Raw genomic sequence first — 20,287 nt, forward strand, 5'->3', positions numbered from 1 at the left:
ATTCAGTACGTTTGACATAACCAGTTATTGGTGGGGTTTTTAGTTGTGATTACCTCAAACATTGTAGACTTATCCAGGAAATACCTCTGTACTTGTTCATACCACTACGTAATCTTTGTCATTGCCAAATTTACTACGTTTTCTGTAAACAAATCCAGGTGACATGGATCTTGACATCTGTAATTAAAGCTGAGTCAGAAAGGAGGAAAATGGCCTAAACTTGCTGTCACTAAAGTAATTACAAAATTCTTAACTTTGGGATTGGGGAAAAGGGTTTATTTGTCAGAACAAATACTTGGATACTTGCAGATACTCAGAATACATGGAGTGCACTGTTGTGGTATTGCTCGGTTGTCTTACCACAGTCAGCCTACTTATCGAATCAAGTCCCTTGATAGTAGTGTCACTTTTTTTTCTTAATACACTTGATCTTAAATGGCAAACAAAGATTTTAGAAAGAAAAAAAAGTGAAAGAAGAATATGTAAACACAAATAGAAATTATCTCAGTCACCTTTGCCAAATTATTTTATTTATATTACGTCTACAGATGAAACTATGTGCCAGAAAAGAGACACTGCATCAGACATTATTACTTATACTCCAGCTGCCAAGGAAAAATTTTGTCAGTAGCCTTTAGTAATATTTGGACCAAAAATACATGGATATGCAGCTTTCAGCATTTTGTACAATGTGGAGTGCAGCTTCTGTCACAGATCCTCTGTTTCTGGAACGGTGTTGGAATCCGACGGCTGAATGAACACTACAGGAATATTCTCAGATGTCCATCCTTTAGGAGTCCTATTGAAGGATCTTCTGGTAGCAAGAGGGTTTGCAAGGATCATGAATCTGGGATCGTTTAGCATCAGTAGATTAAAATCCGGTACCTTGAATTTAACCAGCTTTGATGCTCTCTCAAAACCACCAAAGGGAGTGGCAACTCTGTAGATATTAGAGAAATAAAAGTAGAATGTGATTTTAAAAATACCCATTTTCTTTTCCTCCCAGGAGCTGAAAAGAACAAAAGCTTTTTTAATGATACAGATTTGGTACAATTTCTTGTTTATGTTTTCAGGCATTTGGGAAAGTATTCTGATTGTTTTTCTGGCAAATTCTCTTTCAGATTCAATTTATTTTCCCTTAGATAAAGCCTTAAACCTTGTTCAAAATTCAAATGGACGGAAAGGCCAAGGGAAGAAGATGTTGCAAGAAAACCTTGTCATTGGTGAGTCACAGTTACTAAAATTTTTTTGTTGGTGATAAGTTGAAAAGTCTGAAAACATAGTTCAACACAGTCTCTCTAGCAGGTAATTATTTTAGGAAGTTCTCACCCCATTTTCTCCTATCCCCAGTTGCTTATTCCTCTCACTACACTGTATTTCAGCACTATATTGTACCAGTTAGAATGTATGTGGGTTATGCTATAAACTTGGGTCACTTATGTCATCTGGGTTAAATAAAGACCCTTCAAAACAAAGGAGCATTGTAAAATCCAAATTATTTCAGCAATCTGGTTTATATCATTACACTCAGACAATTGTAGCAATACTAGTAAGAAGGCAGTAAAGCATATTGTGAAGCAGAAGAGAACAGCCAAAGACAACAGGCTCTGAAGAGGAGGGGAATGCGTGAGGACTTCTTACACCAGCTTTGTTTCTGAAGAAAGTGTTTCTGTAACTGAACCTTGAAACACTGGCTGACATTGGCCCCTAGTCTTTGTCCAGTATTTTTTATGTTACTTAAATGTAAATGTTCCCTCAGGCGATAAGCCTGAGAATCTAAAAGATAAGAACTACCAAGCAGAAACTGTTACATACATTTGCAAATATTTTAAAACAACAGTATTTCCAAATACCTCCCATGATTCTTCTGTATTTGCAGGTTTCTAGGCTGAAAAAAAAAACCTTTGAGTTTTTCTGTCACTTTTTCCAGATTCCTTTGTATAAGCAAACATGACCAAACAGACTATTATACGTGCTCTGCATTTTGATCAGCTGCATAACTTTGCTGGGATATATATGCTGGCCAGTTACAAGTGTGAGATTTTTAAGCTACATATGGGCACCTGATTTCTGCAAAGCTAGATACATAGTGGCATGCAAAAATGAATCTTTCTTGAAATGGAATTTCACCAGCCTTGGTAGTTTTGTGTGTTTGATACAAAACAACAGATCTGCTGGTATATATTTCCAGTACCTCCAGGTATTATAGCAGAAGCCCAGAGAAATTAATACCAACAGAAACTAAAAGAGATCATTTGAAGATCTGACTAGGATTTTCAGTAAGATAACTACAGATAAAACAAAACCTAGGGAGAATTAAGTACACACACACACACAAAAATAAGACTAATTGAGAAGAATGAATCTGTAACCTAAAAGAAATGGTACTGCTGTGTCATTACACAGATAATTCACTGAATTTCAATACAAGCAGCATTTGCTGAAGGGGATGGTGTTAACTCCAAAGGGTCAATCCTATAAGATATAAAAAAAATCATGAAAGTTCTGAGCATGCACACTTACTGAGAGAGAGGAGCACAGCTTTGGATTAAGCTCTAAAACTGTTTCTGAAATGAAGATAAGGCAAGATTTTGTGGCAGCAGCCAGTCCAGTCATTAAATTTTCTTGAGGTCAAAGGAAATTCTTTATACAAAGTGCCTGTGGTATCAAGCTTTTCTTGTGAAACTGTCTTCTAGGTCACAATGTCAAATTGGATACTGTATGATACTGATTAAAAATAATTGCTAGGTAATTGGCACATAGTGAATGTAGTGATCTACATCTTACAGGATAATAAAGATTGTTTTAATTGCTGCTCTAATTACGATATGCATTCTCATATTGTTGTAATATTTAATTGTAATCAATATGTAAATTAAAGGGATAATCAATACGAACAGAACAATAATAGCTGTATAAAATGTCAAACAATTCTATAGTGTAAAAATTCCTCTTTGTAGTATTTGTGGGTTTTAAATATAATGTGTTTCTGTAGATAACAGAATCCAGAGGGCATTCTATGGAAATTCAAGTATCTTTTGTGGGAAGAAAACCCTGTATAGTTCCTATACAAAGTCTGGCCTTAGAGGATTATGCATTCCTGCATGCTAGGCAGAAGCACGTGATGATTGACATAAAGGAGAGTACAGTAATTGTCTAATAGATGTTAATTTTCCTTTACAGCAGCAGTACATTTTTGTGAGCAATAACTTGCCTGACAACATGGTGTTGTAATGACCTGTCTTGTGTGCACATCAACTGTATCACTTGAGATCTGATTCATTGTATAGAAGCCTAAAACTCATGTGTAAAAAATTCCAGGAGTCATTGCTCATAAGGGCAGAATTGCTGGTTCAGAGCCATAGGAGGTGGCACCAGGAAGTGTATGAAATTGTTTAATATTCACTTTGCATATTCCTAAAAAGTAGTTGCATGATTTAACAATATCAGGCACAACCACGTTTATTTTTAGCTGTTGTTTTAGCAGGGCTTCTTTTTTTTTTTTTTTTTTTTTTTTCCTTGCAGTCTTTTTTATGGAACATTATATTTGTCTCAACATAGGAGACTACTTGTAGCTGATTATTTGGGAAAGTCTGAAGAAATGTTTTGACTGTATTGGATTAGCACCTTCAATTACATAATTACAAAAAATGTGAGTTTCACATGTTAAAATGGGACTATTATTCTTAGAACATTCTACTTATTGCTAATTCTTTACAAAAAGGAGACATAGGAGCAAAGAACCTGAGCCTGCAAAATGCTCAGGTCTTCATGGTAACTTAGTGCAAGAGCTAATGCCTGTTTCATAGAGTTATTTAGGTGCTGAGAAACTGGCTAAGCACCCAGCTTCCACTAATCTCATATCACTTCATGTTAGCACCCAAAATTCCTTTGAGGGTCTGGATCTCAGCACTTTTACAATGGAGTTCAGAATCCATTAATCAATAAAAACAGAGCCCAGTCAAGATGAACTGGATTCCTGCAGTGGTTTTGAAACAGTAGTCTTTGGGAATTGAGAAAGCTGAGGAAGAATTTATCCGGTAGGAGAGGCAGAACTAGTCAGACTTGCTTGTCTTATGTGAGTAAGATGCAGTGCTTTGTATGTTACTCATAATCCTACCTTTGACATTTTATCCAGCTCCAAGAAAGTGCATGGAATAAAGGTACTAATTTAACTAATATTACAAGCTCATCAAGAAATGTAGGTTCATGCTGTCTTTTCCACAGATGATTACTAGGTGCTTGCATACTGATAAAAGAGGCAAAAAAATTTTTCACCAGTAAATAGTTCTGCAATCCTAATAGGAATTAATCTCCAGGAGAAATCAGATGGCATGTCTCTGTTCTGCATCATTTCTCTGCTAGCCACAGATTCATTTTCATCCAGGGAGAGGGAGGGTAGCCTCGTCTGCACAGTCTATTTAGAGATCCTCAGAACCCAGTTTCTCTGATCATATGCTCTGTCTAGTGCTATGTGCTGTTAAGCTGTTCCCGGCTGTCTCACAGAAATCCCTGCCTCAGAAGGCGGATGTGCTTGACATTTGTTGCTACTGCTTCCTCCTTCATTGACCTTCCAGCACTGCAAGATCCCTGCAGCATAAAATGCATACGAGACCCCAACTAATACCTTTATGAATTCCTTAGTTCTGATTCTTCTGTTATAAAAATTGCACTGCTACAGGATCCAGAGTTGCTTTTTCATTGCTGGCAGTGGGAAAACAAATCTGAATGCTGTTTAGTGTTGAATATATTTTTAATCCATGCATGTGTGAGTCTGTTCTAATACATCAGATGTCCCTAGCTGCTAAAGTTGCATTGCTTTTACAGTTTGTTGTGTAACAAGGGAGGCTGAAAGGAACATGAATATGGTCTGTAAAGTGTGAGTGCCATTTTAACAGATACCACAGAATGAACTGGGAAGAATCTCCGGCCCATTTCCTTTGGGAGTTCTATGCATCACACTTACTGTTAACCACACCCCCGTCTGACTAGTGATGACTGTACCAGTGTTTTGCAAGGGAATAAACATAATGGCACTTTATTGAATGATGAAGGATGATAGAAAGCCTTGATTGATAACAAAATGGTGCCGTTATATCACGCTTTAATTGTTTAATACAGTATAATTTGCTTTCTCTCTAAGACTGCAATTCAAGAAGTCAAGGATGCTGTGACCTAGATGCACAGAATGACTTCATAGGATCTAGACAGAGAAGTCCAAAGAGGTATGTCACCTTATGACTGCTAAATTCCTGAGATGCCTAGTGTTTTCCTTATACAAATGCTCAGACCTGCCTTTATCTTAACTATACTGGCAGCTGCGCCTGTCTCACACCAAAGCTTACCTGTGATTCTCTAATTAATATTATTTTACCTAAACTTCAGTGCTTGAAAACACACATAATATGCTACTGCAGTAAGCTTTGAGCAAAACAGCACATCAAGCCACTTTCTATCAAAGTCCATGGCTGTTAGTTTTGAACCTCTGTATCAAATAATAGTATGTTTGTGACCGGAGCTGTTCTGTAAGCGATTTGGATTCTCTTCAGTCTGAGGGCGTCTGTTCGTAAGAGTGGACCTCACTGCCCACATCTAGTATTCCAGCAAAAATGCTACCCAGAAATAAATTACTTGGACTAGACAGAGTAGTACTCTTAGCCTAGCCATCAGTCCACACAAGTAATAGCAGAGAAGTGTAGGTCCTGTTTTCTGCTCCTAAATCTGTTTGTTTAATTTACTGTAAGCAGTAATTAAAGAAAGAGCATTGAAAGATCTGAGAACCCAGATGCAGGCCCAGGTTTCTCATTCACCAAGTGAGTTTCTTAATTGTTCAGCTAAAAAAAGATGCTTATTCTCTCTAGCCTGAAGAGGTTAATTATTTTCTGTACTATGGCACAGGTCTTAATAAGGGAAGTGGAGAGCATTCCCACCTCTTCTGTGGACGAGCCGGAAACAAGGTTTACACCTTTCATCAGGGTTTGACATTCCCATAGAAATAAATCCAGGCTGGCCACATTCTAGGAAAATGCTCTTTCCAAATAAATTAGCCTTATTGTCTACACAGATTTTAAAAGACTACATGTGACCCTGGCTCTGTTTTTAGAAAGGAAGACCTTAATCTAGCCCTGACCCAGAGAAAGGCAGACAGAATTAGGTGCTGATGTCCCTAGCAAAGAGAAATTTAAGCCACATTTAGCTTTCTCTGTAATGTTTTCTGTTGATTAGATTGGCATGCAGTGTGCTGTCTGTTTTGAATCCTATAATCAGACACCACACTCCTGTGCATTTTTTAGGAGTGGAGAAGTCATGGCTCTGAAATCCTTTCCAAGAGGCTACTATCTTGAATTTCTGTTTCTCAAATTCTCAATTCCTTCTTGGATTTGCTTCTTCTTGCCAGAAAACAAATTGAGTGTACTATACGTATCAGCTTTTCTAGGTCTACCAGTCATCCTTTTATTTTATTCTGTATGTGGATTTTTTTCTATAAGGAGAGTTGTGGTGGATTATATTTGTATGCCTTGTGTTTTGAATTTACCAATTTCACAGAATGGATCTGGATTTATGTGCCAGGCTTTAGGTTTTGATGGCAGTTTCAAGGGAGTATATTGACCTTTCCTTTATATGAATGCATATATGTTTGAGAAATTTGGACTGTGGTGAGCTACAGTTCTGCCATGTCTTACACAGAGAAAGTCCTGATAGAAAGAAATCCGAACGGTTAGTGTTTTAAAGAGGACAACTAACAGCATATGGGACCACAAAGCAGCTAAATATCCACAAAGAAGCCATTAGATAGCATCTCAAGACACATATCCCTATTAATGAGGCCTCTGTGCCCTGTCTGATCCTGACTTTCACAGTAAAGACTCACATGAGGGACTCAGAATCTCTCTTGTGAGAGGGAGAACTGGTTCTGTCTCTATTCCATGTATATGTATATTTGGTGGTTTTTTGTTTTGTTTTGCTTTTTTTTTTTCAGTTACAATAACCATAGTACATAAACTGTGCTGTTACTGTTCCAGTTTTAGCAGCTGTGGCGTATCTCTCTGACTTGTATTTACTATATTGTCAGCTGAGAAGAGTGTGCCACACAGACTTAATTATTAACATGGCGATGTATGTTGCTGTTAGGAAATCAGAATTAGCGTATTGTCTGCAGTGCCAGTTTTGATGTTGAATTGTGTGATTTTTTAGCCCTTGCACTCATAGTTGAGGCCCACCTCAACGGCAGGAACACAAGTGATGCTTGTGGTATTTTTCTCTAAGTTTATATTGCCGTGATCCATTTTCTTTTTCAATAGATTGCTATTGGGCATTTTGAGGAGGGGTTTTTGTTTGGGTCAGCTCTGAAACTCAGCAGGTGTTATTTAGAGAAGAGCTGTCCATAACGTCAATAAATAAAGATAATGTGAATGGTATGAATGAAAGCAAAGACATAAGTAAGAATGTGTTTTAAAACTTTCAAAATAGTTCAAAACCCCATATTTTCCATATATCTAAAAATTCTACTGAAAGCCTTAGTATGCTAGTTACAAAGTAAATAATTTCACTCTCAGATCCTGTTCTACTTTAAATGTTTAAGTCTGCTTGTAATGTTTTATCTGTTAATTTGTTATTGAAGGCTGTCGAAGATATAAAAAAATGTTAAATGCAATAAAATATGCAATCTGATAACTATTTGGTATGAGGGATTGGTTGAGGGATAAAGTTCATTGTACTATCATTGCCTAAAAACCAAGCCATGTGAGTTGTATTAAAAAAAAAAAAAAAATTGGTTTAGATTATACAGCTTACAAAAAAGTTTTGACTGTTTCCCTGATAGATCTTATGATCCTGTACCTACTGAAGTCAACAACAGAAATACTGAAAGGAATTTGAAGCATTGCTATAGCCCGTGTTTCCCATTTATTGAGTACACTGGATTCTGATTCTTTTGTTCTTACTTTCTTTCAATACTTTCAACAATTCATCTTACATTCCTGATTCTACAATTTAATTTTGGGTCCATACTTTAGAGAGAGACTAGTTTCCTCCTTAATGATCTTGCTTGCCATTTGTAACCTGTGTGAATGTTCATGGTTATTCATATACTTTCAAACACAGGTCGTAGGTATTTTTACAGCTGGTGGAAACGTTTCATTTCCTAGTAGTTTTTCTCTGCACTGTAAAATTCAGTGTCTATTCAGAATTACCTGTTAAAGCTCCTGTAGTCAGGCAGTTCTGGCTTTGCTTCAGGTTTAAAAAGTTTAGGATATAAAGCTTCCAGCAACTCTGGATCATCCCTGATGGCTTCTATCCAGGGAGATTGATAATACTTTGGCACAGAAGTAGTGTTGAACTTTTCAGGAGGAATTTCTTTCAGTGGTCCAGAATATCCTGCAAGGAGATCAAGGCAAAATCATTATAATAAAACTTTGTGTTTTCTGCTTCCTTACTGCCATCCTATGTAACTAGGAAGTAACATACCATCATTTCATGGTTAGGTAAAATGAACAGTGGAGTTAAGTCACCTGGCCAAAGCTACACAGAAACAGAAAGCTGAGAGGGGGGATTTGTAGCCTTTTTGATAACTGCTCCAAAGTACTCCATCCTCTTTTGAGGCTAAGATTATTTAAGTTTTATATATATTTTTTTTTCTATCATAATAATCATTTGTTTGAAACCAGACTAGACTATAGCTACACAGCCCTTGGGCTGAACTAACAACAAGATTAGATTTCAAAACCATTCTTTTGGTTAAAACTAAGATAATTCTGTAGTCTTTGGGTGAAATTTTTCAAAAGTATTAAAAGAAGTTAGGATTGTAGCCATTATAGTAGAGTTTTTGTCTTTGCCTCTGCCTTATATGCTTTAAAATGACCTGTTTTCTGATCCTTTTCATCATCTGAAAGGTGAAGAATCAGTTGTTTTCTCTGCATAATCATCTGAGGATCAGGGTCCAATCAGAATTTTACTAAATAAATAAATTCCCTATTTAGTGTGGTTTCTTCTAAAGGAAGTACAGTATGGCAGGAATAAATACGTGGGGGGAAGCCAGACCTTAATGTACAACTCGAAGAATTAAAACCAGAAAGAGTTTTTCCAATTATATGCGATATACTATTTATTTGAAAGACAAGGGAAATCTAACCTTTTACCCTCCCATTACATCTAGCTCTTTAAATTAATGATGTTTCCTTCTATAAAATTAAAAAAATCCCTGTGGTTTAATATCTACTCCTTTTGCCAGACCTTTTTGGCCTAATGAAAGGCTTGAAGATTTCTATCGTGTCTTAGCAATGGAAATTATCTCTGTTTGCATTGTGTTTGACCAATGGAGGCACAGAGTCTTAGCAGCCATGAACAGAGTAGCATTGACCTAGTTTACATAGACTGGAAAAGGTCTGCACAAAACATGCATTGAGTAATTCTGAACAAAGAATGAATTTGTAAAAACCACAGTCTGCTCATGGATAATTCATAAACAGGAAGAAGGGCTATATCTCTGAATAGATTAATTAAAACAAATTAGCCTTCTCTAGTCTTTAAAGAATACAAAATAAAGTCTTCTTGTAGCTCACTGGTTTAAATAAAGACAACAGTACCCTCATAGTTAAGCACTTAAAAAAGAACAGTTTATGCAGCAAGAGGCAAATTCCTTTTATAGTTACTCCTCTGTACAGGTTTCTAGCAAAACTTACAGTGATTTCAGATTTACATTTATGGGTAATTACAATGGTTAACCTTCAGACTGTTGAGCAGTATGTTGTATATTAGAAACAAAACTATTAATCTAGTTTTAAACCTGAGGATCTGTTTCTCGATGTTTGTAGGACCAGTAGATGTAGGAGAAGTCTCTCTTGATATCAATATATGCTTTTGGTTTAGGGAGAAGTGGTACAAAAGGCATATCAAATCCTTAAAAATGAGCAGAAGCAACTGAAGAGCACCACTTTACATTTTTGCAGGAGATTCTGATTCGATATTGATTTCTAATGCAAGTCCATTAACAAATTCTTGTTGAAGATACTGTTTTATAACAAGATCCTTCCTCTGCTGTGAAATGACAGCTAAATATATTTAGTATCTATAAACTCATATACTACCTGGGGCAATGTTGTCAGGATGTGGTGGGCTCCGGGGATCAGGTGTATTAGGAGGTGTCATTGGGGCATGCTGGGGAATTCCTTCCACACTGAGGCCATCCATTTTAATACTCTGTATGGGCTCTCCACGCTGTGTTCAAACAGAAATAAGTATCATTGACAGCACAGGCAAAAAAACCCTCTATGTTTCTCTGTTGAGAGTTAGAGTGATACTCCAATTTACAGCCCAGATATGAGACCCAGGGTATACTATCTGAAGGCATACTCTCCTGCTGTTTGGTACCCTGTTTGCTAGATGGCACTCCCCAGGATTTTCTGGGTGTTAGCCAGAAGATGAAACAATTTCACAACTCTCTTACATTGATTATGTAAGCAAAAAAGGAATATTTTTTCAGTGTTAAGATTGATATCCCAGCACAGTTGTAAATGTCTGTATTACAAGTGTGTGAATGCTTTATTGAAGGGATTGGAGATGATGTGAGCTCGATCAACAAGACTCCTAAAGCCTTATAACCATCCAGTTGAGTTCTCTGACCTTTTCCTAATTTTGGGATATTTCAATATTGATATGCAGTCTGCAATGAGAGTTCATTCCATCTGTTGCTTACACCAATCACTACAAAATCTACCTGTGCATGTGGGCTGTGTGGTTCACAGCAAAGGGCAGACCTGGTCACTTTGGCAGGGGGCCCATAAAATGTGTCAGTTGGAGCACTAGACACTAGAAGCTGTTACGTGCCAGACAGAGCACACTTGCTACAAAAAGATTCAAGAAATTGGGCAAGTTTGAGCCTTTTGAGTTTCAAAGCACTGATTCTTCAAAGCATCTTTTCCCATATCAGTTGAAAATTCACTGCATTTTTTTAATTGCTTTTGTTTGGGATTTTCTTTTCCTTTATTTGTAATAGAAACAACAACTTCAGTGCAGGTTACTTTCTGGAGATTCATGATATGCTGTTATTTTCCACCCTCCTACCAGGTCATTGGTTCTAAGGAAACATCCAAAGGCTTAATCATTGTTGCATAAATATAGAATTAGAGTCTCATAAGAAGTCAGTATCTTATTTTAGCTATGACACATAGGCTAAAAGCAATTTAAATATAGACTGTTTTAGAGTAAGAGTTTCTTAAAGTAGGAAAGCAAACAAATAATACTTGTTTAAACTTGAAGCAAAAAAAGATCAAGGCAGATTGTCTTCTAGTCATCCTGAAGTATGTTAGAAAGATTAATTCTGGCAGGCAGAATCATAAAGATGATGAATACAACACCAGTGGTGATTAAATAGGCACTTAAAGGAAGGGAACAGAAACCAAAGCAGCATAATTTTTTCATGTGTCCGGACTGTCACACTGCCTGTACAGCACGTGTACTATAAGTGTTTTTGTGGGAACAGGTGGACTATAGGGGAACTGATCTGTCAGACTTTGTAGCAAAAGCATAGAGCTGGATACAGAAATTCTGAGGAGATTGATGGTGGTGTGCTCAGAATTTATCTGTGTAGCTTCTAATAATAGAGGGAGAAATTGGGGAGACAGTATTCATAGATGGGCTTCTAAATAATAGTGTTCTAATAATAGTTTTGGGAGTTCAACACAGTTATTCATATTTTTTTATATGGGATCTCTTTTGTGTAGAATTATTTTAAAAAGGCAGATTTATCAAAACTCAAACATGATCCCATTTGATCCCTGTGTAATTTAATTCCTGTTGAGTGAGTGACCAAAGAAGTTTTAAATATCTGATCTGCACCAAAAAAAAAAAGTAAAAATTTTTCCTCTATGACATGGGCTATTAGGACATACTTTTCTTCCTCAGTAAAGTTAATTTTTTTGTATGGGAAATGTAAAGGCCACAGAATTACAAATGTGTTTACCTTTACAGTCAACAAAGCATAGAGAATTCCTTCTTCAAGAAGGGAATAAAAATATTTTCAATATTTCAGCTGTTATATTATAAATATTGAACTCAGCTCCAATAATCACCTCTCTGACTCTTGTGAGATCCCTCAACATTTTGGTTATCATGGACAGCAGTAAATTGCAAATGCGTCTTTTATTGTCTGCTCCCAAGGCCTCATTATGAGATGCAACTAGACAAAAAGTTTCCATAGAGCCAGAAAGTTGCATTCATTTTATTGTTTCTGATTAATTTACAAGTATGTGTGTATTTTCTTTAGTAAAATTAAACATAAAATCAGTAACCCCTTTGGTTCTTTGCTTTTCTGATTAATAATTTGTTGTTTCCTGCTTGTACTGATAAAAACTTCAGATTGTATCACAGCAATACATTACATACAGCTACTATTTTTCTTATCTCAAGTGAAGATTAAAGAAGAATTGAGTCAAAGTCTGTATGGATTCTGTAGGGGTTGGATGCTAACACAATCATAGCACCATCTATGCAATGATTAGTTGTAAAAGCTTCAGGGAAAAATAATTGCTTTTCTACAAGAAATACTTCCTAGTTTAATTAACAATAATTAACTTCTGTAGCATGTATTTCTTTTCATCCTCAAAGCAGCTTAAAAGTACTGGGGCAAATTCTGCTTAGTCACATACCTTTGTATCTGAAATCAGTGGGGATGCATACATGTAACTGAGAAACAGGATTTAATAAAATAGTGGAATTAGAGGGGTTGCTTGCACGCTATACTAGACTGGGCATAGAGTATTAATGTTCAAATAATTAAACCTTGCAGCACATTGGAGAGTTAGGTAAAGTTTATGAATGTTGTCCCTCTTTTCAGAGGTTAAGCAAAAGGTTTAAATATTTTGCAAAGGCCACAGATGAGACAAATGCCAGGTGCATTTAGTTCCTGCCATGAGGATTTCCAGGGTATCACTAATGCTTTCACCCAATTACTGAAGGACTAGTTCAAAGAATAATTGTCTTTCAGTGACAAGCTCAATCCTTTTTCTCTCTGTTGAGACAGGCAGGCCAGAAGTGAATTAGTGCCAGTTGTGAGACTCGTTTTGCTGCCTGGGAACCATGCTGAGACCAGAAACCTATTTTGATAAAAATACTTACCGGTTGCATGGAACAGACTGTTATTTCTTCCAACATTTTAAATATCATTAGCTAGTTAATTTTCAGTAGTCAGCAAGCCTGAGCACAAACTCTGATCACTATTAACCTGAATCAGATTTGATTTGAGAATGATTTGCATCTGATGTCCTTAAGTATTAAGGCTTTAAGATTTTTTATTTATTTATAGAAGCTCAATAAAATATAAATGATTCACTCCATGTTAGCCTAATCTTAGTGCAGCATTTTGCTTCTATTCTTCGGGAAACTACAAATAAGTCATGAACAAGGTGTATCATGAACCTCGAGGGAACCCAAGCTAGTCTCACTGTATTTCATTAATGAGTTCTTATAAAATACTCACATTTCTTGGCTTGTTTGCTACGTAATGATAATTTTCATATGTGTATTTATCAGATCTCCGCTGACGTCTCTTGAAGAGTCTTGCACCTCTGTTGCTGAGTGTTGACAGCTCCTCTACCATGATATCTCTGGGGGTGCTGACCTTTTTGCCAAGGTTTAAGCTGGGTGAGACTGCAATACAATGGATAAATACATACCTCTGTTTTTCTTAAATGTCTGTTATTGCATACCCTACACCTGAAATCCAACAACATATTAATGCATACTTATCTAACACAAATCATAGCTTCATATGGTGTTAGTGAAATTAATAATTCTTCCAAAATTTTTGAACAGAGTATTGAATACCACAAACCTGTTTTTTCAAAGGTGCTAAGCACTTCAAGTTCCAAATTCACTTCAGCTGAATGGCATTCAGCTGTTATCAAAATCAGGTCTATAATGTCCTACAGGCCATCTTAATAGCAGACTAGTAAAAACTGGCTTCTGCTGAAACTGCGAACAAAACTCCATCTGACCCCAGTGTTCCCACATCAAACTTTCAGTTAATTTTCTGCATCCTGCATTGGATAGATGAGCAGGTAACCCCTTTTAAACATACCTACCAGTTTTTTATTGCTTATAAACATTTTATTTTCAATTATTCTTTAATATTCTGCTTGCTTTTGAAATCCAGGGCATGTTTTGAAATTTAAGAAAAGTTTGCATTAGAAAGTCTCTATTAAGTAGTATTTTTAAACAAGCTTTTAAAATAAAGCTCAAGGCATTGAAAATGAAAGCCTTAACAAAGAATTACAACATGCTTCAAGGAATTGATACGTTTAGAACGTTTTCTTTTAATTCTAGGAGGAAACTGAATTACTAGGTGCAATATTAATTTATTCACTACTTAGGAAAAATTCCTTCTTTGTCTTCAGTGACATGCTGGGGGATTTGAAAATGAAATCCATAAGCAGGGGAAGGGGAGATCAATAGGAACTGTAAATGGAGAACTCTGAACATCAGAAACTCTACTGGTCATCTTCATGGTAATGTTCTGGAAACTGGGATGCTGATGGCAATGACCAAGCTGTTGCTTAGGGACTGAACTCTCTCACTAGATGTTCTCAACCTATAGATAAGCCTTAAACCTCAGAATGCAGTAACTTGAACACCGAACAAACTGTTTTCTACTAATTTATTTATGCTTAGAAGGTTGTACAATTTAACAGCTATAACAATAATTGGATTGCACAGTAAAACCAGAATTTTTAAGAAAATAATTCCTATTACACTTTAATATGTATCATTTTATTAATTGAAATAGTTCTCCTCAGTTCATAAACCTCAGTAAGAAAAACAGGAAGATGCGGTGTGCTTTGGGGATTATAGCAATGGTCTAGTATGTTTCTTTGATCCACTTACACAAAGACACATTCTGTTATTTCTTTAATAATATGACATTATATTCTTCACATATTCTTATGGTTTACTTGATTTAAAATTCCAAACTTTGACATATATTTTCATGCATTAAAATTAAATGAAAGCAAAATATATGTAAGTCACTGTGTCTTGCTTCCAGAGTAAGCATGCAGGAATCCCAGTTTAAAATTAACATTACAAATAAACTGGAGAAGGTACTTAATGTCTAAATTAATATTGCACATGCAGAATTTCATTCTGAGCAAATGGCATGTTTAACATGGTATATGTCTTCTAGTAACTTTATGTTGGAAAAACAATATGATTTGCTGACATTTAGGAAAACTTAATTGAGACGGGTATGTTAAATATTTAGCCAAAGATGTGTAGACAAGAATTTTCCATGTAGTAAATCAAACAAGTGTGTGGGCCCTGGAGTGCATCACTGTTGATCCACTTCTGTTCATACTGGTTTCAACTGAATGTTTGCAATAGATTTAACTGGAGCAAGAGCAAGCTAAGTGTATCATGCAGTGGAGCATGTACTTCTGCTTTAAAAATAGTGTGCGCAAAGAATCTTAACAACCCCCTGTTATTTAAGAGGTAACTACAAAACAGAGAGTTCTTAACATGGAAGAAAATGACTCAGCTTGCCCAATGTAGCCATATCAGTGACAGATAGTGGTGGGGTTTTGGCTCTGTGGTTAAGTGCACTGGTTATTGGCCTGTGACCTGAAATTTAGACCCACAGGTCATATTTTGATTTTATCATTTAAGATTACTGCAAGGGCATGGACTGTTGGATGGTTTTATATTAGTAAGGAGCAAGAAATTTACCCCTCCGATCAGCAACATTTCACATAGAAAAATCTTTCTTTATATACAAACTGGGTAGTATGTACATTCTCAGGGAATGGGGTGCCAAGGTGATTGCAGATCTCAGTCCAAACCACTCAGTATTCTGTGACACACTGGATGTTATCTATTTCGGGCCTTGCTGTTGCCTTACATACGTACTGTTCTTGTTAATGTTAACTGAAGGCTCCAAGGTACTTTGTAACCCACAGTTGTGTACTATTGTGTATCCAGGCAGCATCCCAAAAACATAAGTGTGAAGTTCATTTGAATCCCTTGCCAAGTAAAATCTAATCATCTGTCTAGTTTTATGATGTGTCTAAGGATTGTTTCAGTGTCAGTGCAGAAAAGGTGATGAAGAATGAGAAAAGGAGGACATTTAGAGGATGATAGAGAAGATCAGTGTCATAAATGGATATTTTAAATTAATAGTGGAAGTTTAATTCATAGTTTAATCCTAATCTTAACCTTTTAGCTTCATTGCTTAATTTACTCCTGCCAAGTCCTTCCTGTCCCGTGCTTAAAATCGCAACAGACTGTATTTAAATATGATTTATATAGTTCCTCCTGCATTCACTGCCTAATCTCCCTTTAATCCTCCACTTTACAATTTTATAAGCAGCATAATCTGGATTATAATTTTTAATAATGAATATCAGATAATATGTTAGTTGTAATATCAGAAAGAATATTTTTTAACTATATTATGAAAGATAGTTAATTTTGTAGCTACTGAAGAATGCATTTAAGAAATAGTATAGAACTGGACATGAGATTTAAATGTAATTGAAGTCTAACTTGATGAACTCCAAGGGTTTCCTTAAACATATGTATTTGCATACATGTTTATCTCTACCAAGTAGTCTTAGAAATATTATGATTAGTCCAAGTCTGTCAGTGAAAAACCAAGGGGTTGGGGAGGTCACTGTATATCCACATGCTGATTTACTACTGCAGTCTCTCTTCTGAGACCATAAGAGGGTTTACAGCTAGTGTCTATTCCTGCCGCATTTTATGACATGCCAAACTTTTCTAAAACACAGACATGTCCCCCAAGCCGAGAGGAGATGTTGGCTTTCAGTCATTACCAGTCTTGCCCAGAGATTGGTAGTCTTTGAGATACTGGTGAAAACTTGGCTGACTTCATATCTTTTTGGCAACTATTTCTGCTATGAGTAGCTTTTAACAGGAATTTGAGATTCACTGTTTACCTGAAAGCATTATGATAAAAAGGGGCTGAAATAAAAATGCAGTAGGTATCCTTTCTGTGTGTCATTCCAATATATTGGGCTTGCATTACAGAATCTTCTGTTACTGTTTACCTCTGTTAACAGTGGAGTTTCATAGGTCTGTGAGACTGGATGAAACAGTACATTTCATTTTTATGTAAGTACCAGGTGCAGGACCATCATTACTAATAGCAATGCAAACAAAACCCAGAAAGACAGCAGTTCACCTTCCAGTCTCAGGTTAAGATTGCTGAATTAACAATTAAGGGAAAAATAAAATGTCAAAAATTAATAGAGCTGAATGTAGCTATTTAAGAACCAGATTTCTCTCTCATTTTTCCAAGAATTTTTCAGATTTGGTCCTAAGGAATTAGCATATACTTTGTGTGATTACAACTTTGGTTATCTGTCTGTTTATTAACTGGTTTCACTAAGCTTGTACAGTTACAAATTTCAGACTCTTATCACACCTATTTAGTGGAATCTTATTAACATTTAAATATCCCAGGCACCTAAAGAAGATCCAAATTAGAATGTACACTTAAACAGTTAGTACTACCTTCCGTGGCCGCCTTGTAGAATAAGATATCATATCTATGTGTATGAATCTAAAGTTGACAGCAAATCTGATAATACGTGAATAATAAAAAGGGCAGATTTTGTGAGGCAAATGCCAAACATCAGCACAGATTATCCAATAATGCCAATGATTTCAAGGACTGTATAGTAGATTTATTAGTATTGCTATGAATAGTAGCAACATTTACCATGTGAAATGCTTGGTTCCAAACAAACAAACACGAGAGACTTTTTTTTTTTTTTTTTTTGACCTGAAGAGCTTACAGGCTATTTCAGGCACATATAGTATTTGGGTTGATAGTACCAAAAAAAAAAAAAAAAAGGAGTTGTAATGAAATCAGTAAGGGTAGACTGGCTTTTAGACTTAAGTGTGTGTTCAGTGGAGAATGGAAAGAGGAAAGAGATATATGCTTAGGAATAGAAAATACAGAAAAAAACTATGGGAATATCAGAAGGACTAGGACCAGGCACTGAAACTTGTAGTTTAAAACCTTACGTCTCTTGTCCTACTCTTCACGCTATCACATTGGTCAGTGAGCACAGAAACCATCCCCAAATTCTTTGGAGCAAAAGTCCACAAGAAAGATTTTCAATACTGAAATTTAATGTTCAGCGTTTTATCCTATGTGAGTTGTATAATTTTCATAAATTCTAAATATTAATGGAGCTCCCCATTTTCCAGTGAGGCTTGTGGGTTGCTTACCACTTTAAAAAAATTGGTCGTTTACGTAGATAGTAAAAAAGGCTTCATGGGGAGGATTGAAAGGATCTCCAAAAGAATCCAGCACATACCTAATGAAAGCCAAGCAGATTTGTATTCCCAAGGGAGTTAATTGCTTCTTAAGGTGTCACACTAGAAGCATAATTTTAAGAACCTGTTTTAGAAAAATCAAATTACCTTCTCATAAGTGTCTGCATTTTCATCAGTGCAACAACAGAAAAGTAAAATTTCTTCATATAGGATTAATTGGTGGATGTGCATTAGAGAGAATTGCCAAACACTAGTAAGATTTGTTAGTTACAAAGATAAAGTCTGAGTGGAAGGAACAGAGATGTAAACATTCATTTCAAATTTTGTTATCATTCATACGAAAAGCAGAGTGAAACAGAGCAAAAAATGAGGATACAGATCAGCAAGTTTCTTAGATGATAGCCTTTTAAAATGGAATGAAGTCATGTTATTAACCCCAAATAATATTCTGAAAGGCTATCCTAGCAGAATGTACATCAGCTGTTAGATTACTTCATTCCTCCACAGCAGTTGTTCATCTGAAAATAGCTTTCAAATGAAAAGAGGCAACTACAAAAGGATTAGTTACCATAGGCATGATACTACCACAAGATTATTTATGGCAAAACACCCAGAGACAAAGCTGTAAGAGAGTTAAACTCTATGATTAAAAAAAATATATTAGGGAGGGCTAGAGGACATTGCATATACAGTAAGCTGGGTTCAGTGCTATACCATTTCTGTGTATTTCATCCATAATGGCTGATGCTTGTTGTTTCCTCTCTTTGACCATGGCAGAATGTGATAACATTGTGATTTTCTGATACGATTTTTCCTTGCTGAAAAAAAACAACACATTTTTACATTGTTGAGCCAGCTTGCACAATTCAGCCAACTTTAATTTCTAAAAGCATGTTTAGAATGGCTGAATAGTGAAGTTAGTTATTTCTGATTTAGCAATACTGCACTTTTAGTTGTGCAAAATGCACTGGCAGTTCTTGCTTGCAGACAGATGCTAAGGCATGTTCTGATGGATAGAAGTTTTGAAGGAATGGACTTTGAGCTGGCTACATAAATTCTGTAGCAAAATTGGTGTCAGTGGTCTAGGCCTTGCCACATCTACACATTATATTAAAAGATGTAAATTCATAACTACTATTTTAACTACATCTCGGTTAATGATTTCAGAAATGTTACATTTTGTAATTCCTTAATCTAATAAAAAATTTGAGGAACGAAATGAGATGGCTCTGGCATCTTTAAAGAAAGTGCATTTCTGACTAAGTAAAAATAATAAACACCTTTTTAATTGCAGAGTCAAGAGGTTACATAAATGTCTTTTATATGACAGTTTGTAGGACAGACAATGTCAAAATATTTTAGGAAACAATACACTTACCCTACTGTTTTCTTGTGCAGAAAAAAGCGATCTCAACCCTTTAGTTGAAGCTTCAGGAGTTAGTTATGTATGGGGATGACCTGCCTGGTCCACGATGGTTTCTACCCTTGTGCTTGGATCTGCATGGTACCTAGTACCAAGACAAACTGGGGGCTGATCCTCTTCAAAGGGATTGGCATCCAGCTGACATCAACTAGTTATATATAGAATCAAACACTCCAGCCACTCATATCTTCCTGGCGAAAGAAGAGAACAGAAAAGATTCAACTGCACCCACAACAAAGAGAGTTTATATCCCGTTCAGAGCTTATTGGAAAATTTAATGGAATGTTCCCCTCATACTCATAGAGATCATCTCCTCATCACCTCTGAGAATAATAATCTCTGTGTTATAACCAGGAAAGAGACATTTAAAAATAAGGTGTTAAATATATGGATGGGCAAGACTATATCAGATGAGAATGGCACAGGCTAATCCTTTAGTGAAAGATGAAACCATGCTTCAATAGTAGCTGATGGCTAAAGTCAGTGGCAGATGGCTGATATGCAAAGTCTGTTCTGAAAAAGAAATAAGAAATTTTTCAGTAGTATATGCAGTAGGGAGTAATTGCTCAAGAA

At 36.0% G+C, this 20,287-nt stretch overlaps 1 protein-coding gene across 1 annotated transcript; it reads right to left on the reverse strand.

The window, feature by feature from the left end:
- Window positions 1-516: 516 nt before the first annotated feature.
- MYOZ2 (myozenin 2) lies at window positions 517-19,819 on the reverse strand. Its single transcript, XM_009967090.2, has 6 exons — window positions 19,670-19,819; window positions 19,006-19,109; window positions 13,475-13,644; window positions 10,086-10,215; window positions 8,193-8,376; window positions 517-940 (listed from the first exon to the last, which is right to left on the reverse strand). Exons 2-6 carry the CDS (start codon window positions 19,079-19,081, stop codon window positions 709-711), a joined length of 792 nt encoding a protein of 263 aa, XP_009965392.1. The 5' UTR covers window positions 19,082-19,109; window positions 19,670-19,819; the 3' UTR covers window positions 517-708.
- Window positions 19,820-20,287: the final 468 nt, after the last annotated feature.

The sequence above is a fragment of the Tyto alba genome, unplaced genomic scaffold, assembly GCF_018691265.1.
Source record: "Tyto alba isolate M040663 unplaced genomic scaffold, T.alba_DEE_v4.0 Super-Scaffold_23, whole genome shotgun sequence".
NCBI lineage: Eukaryota > Metazoa > Chordata > Aves > Strigiformes > Tytonidae > Tyto > Tyto alba.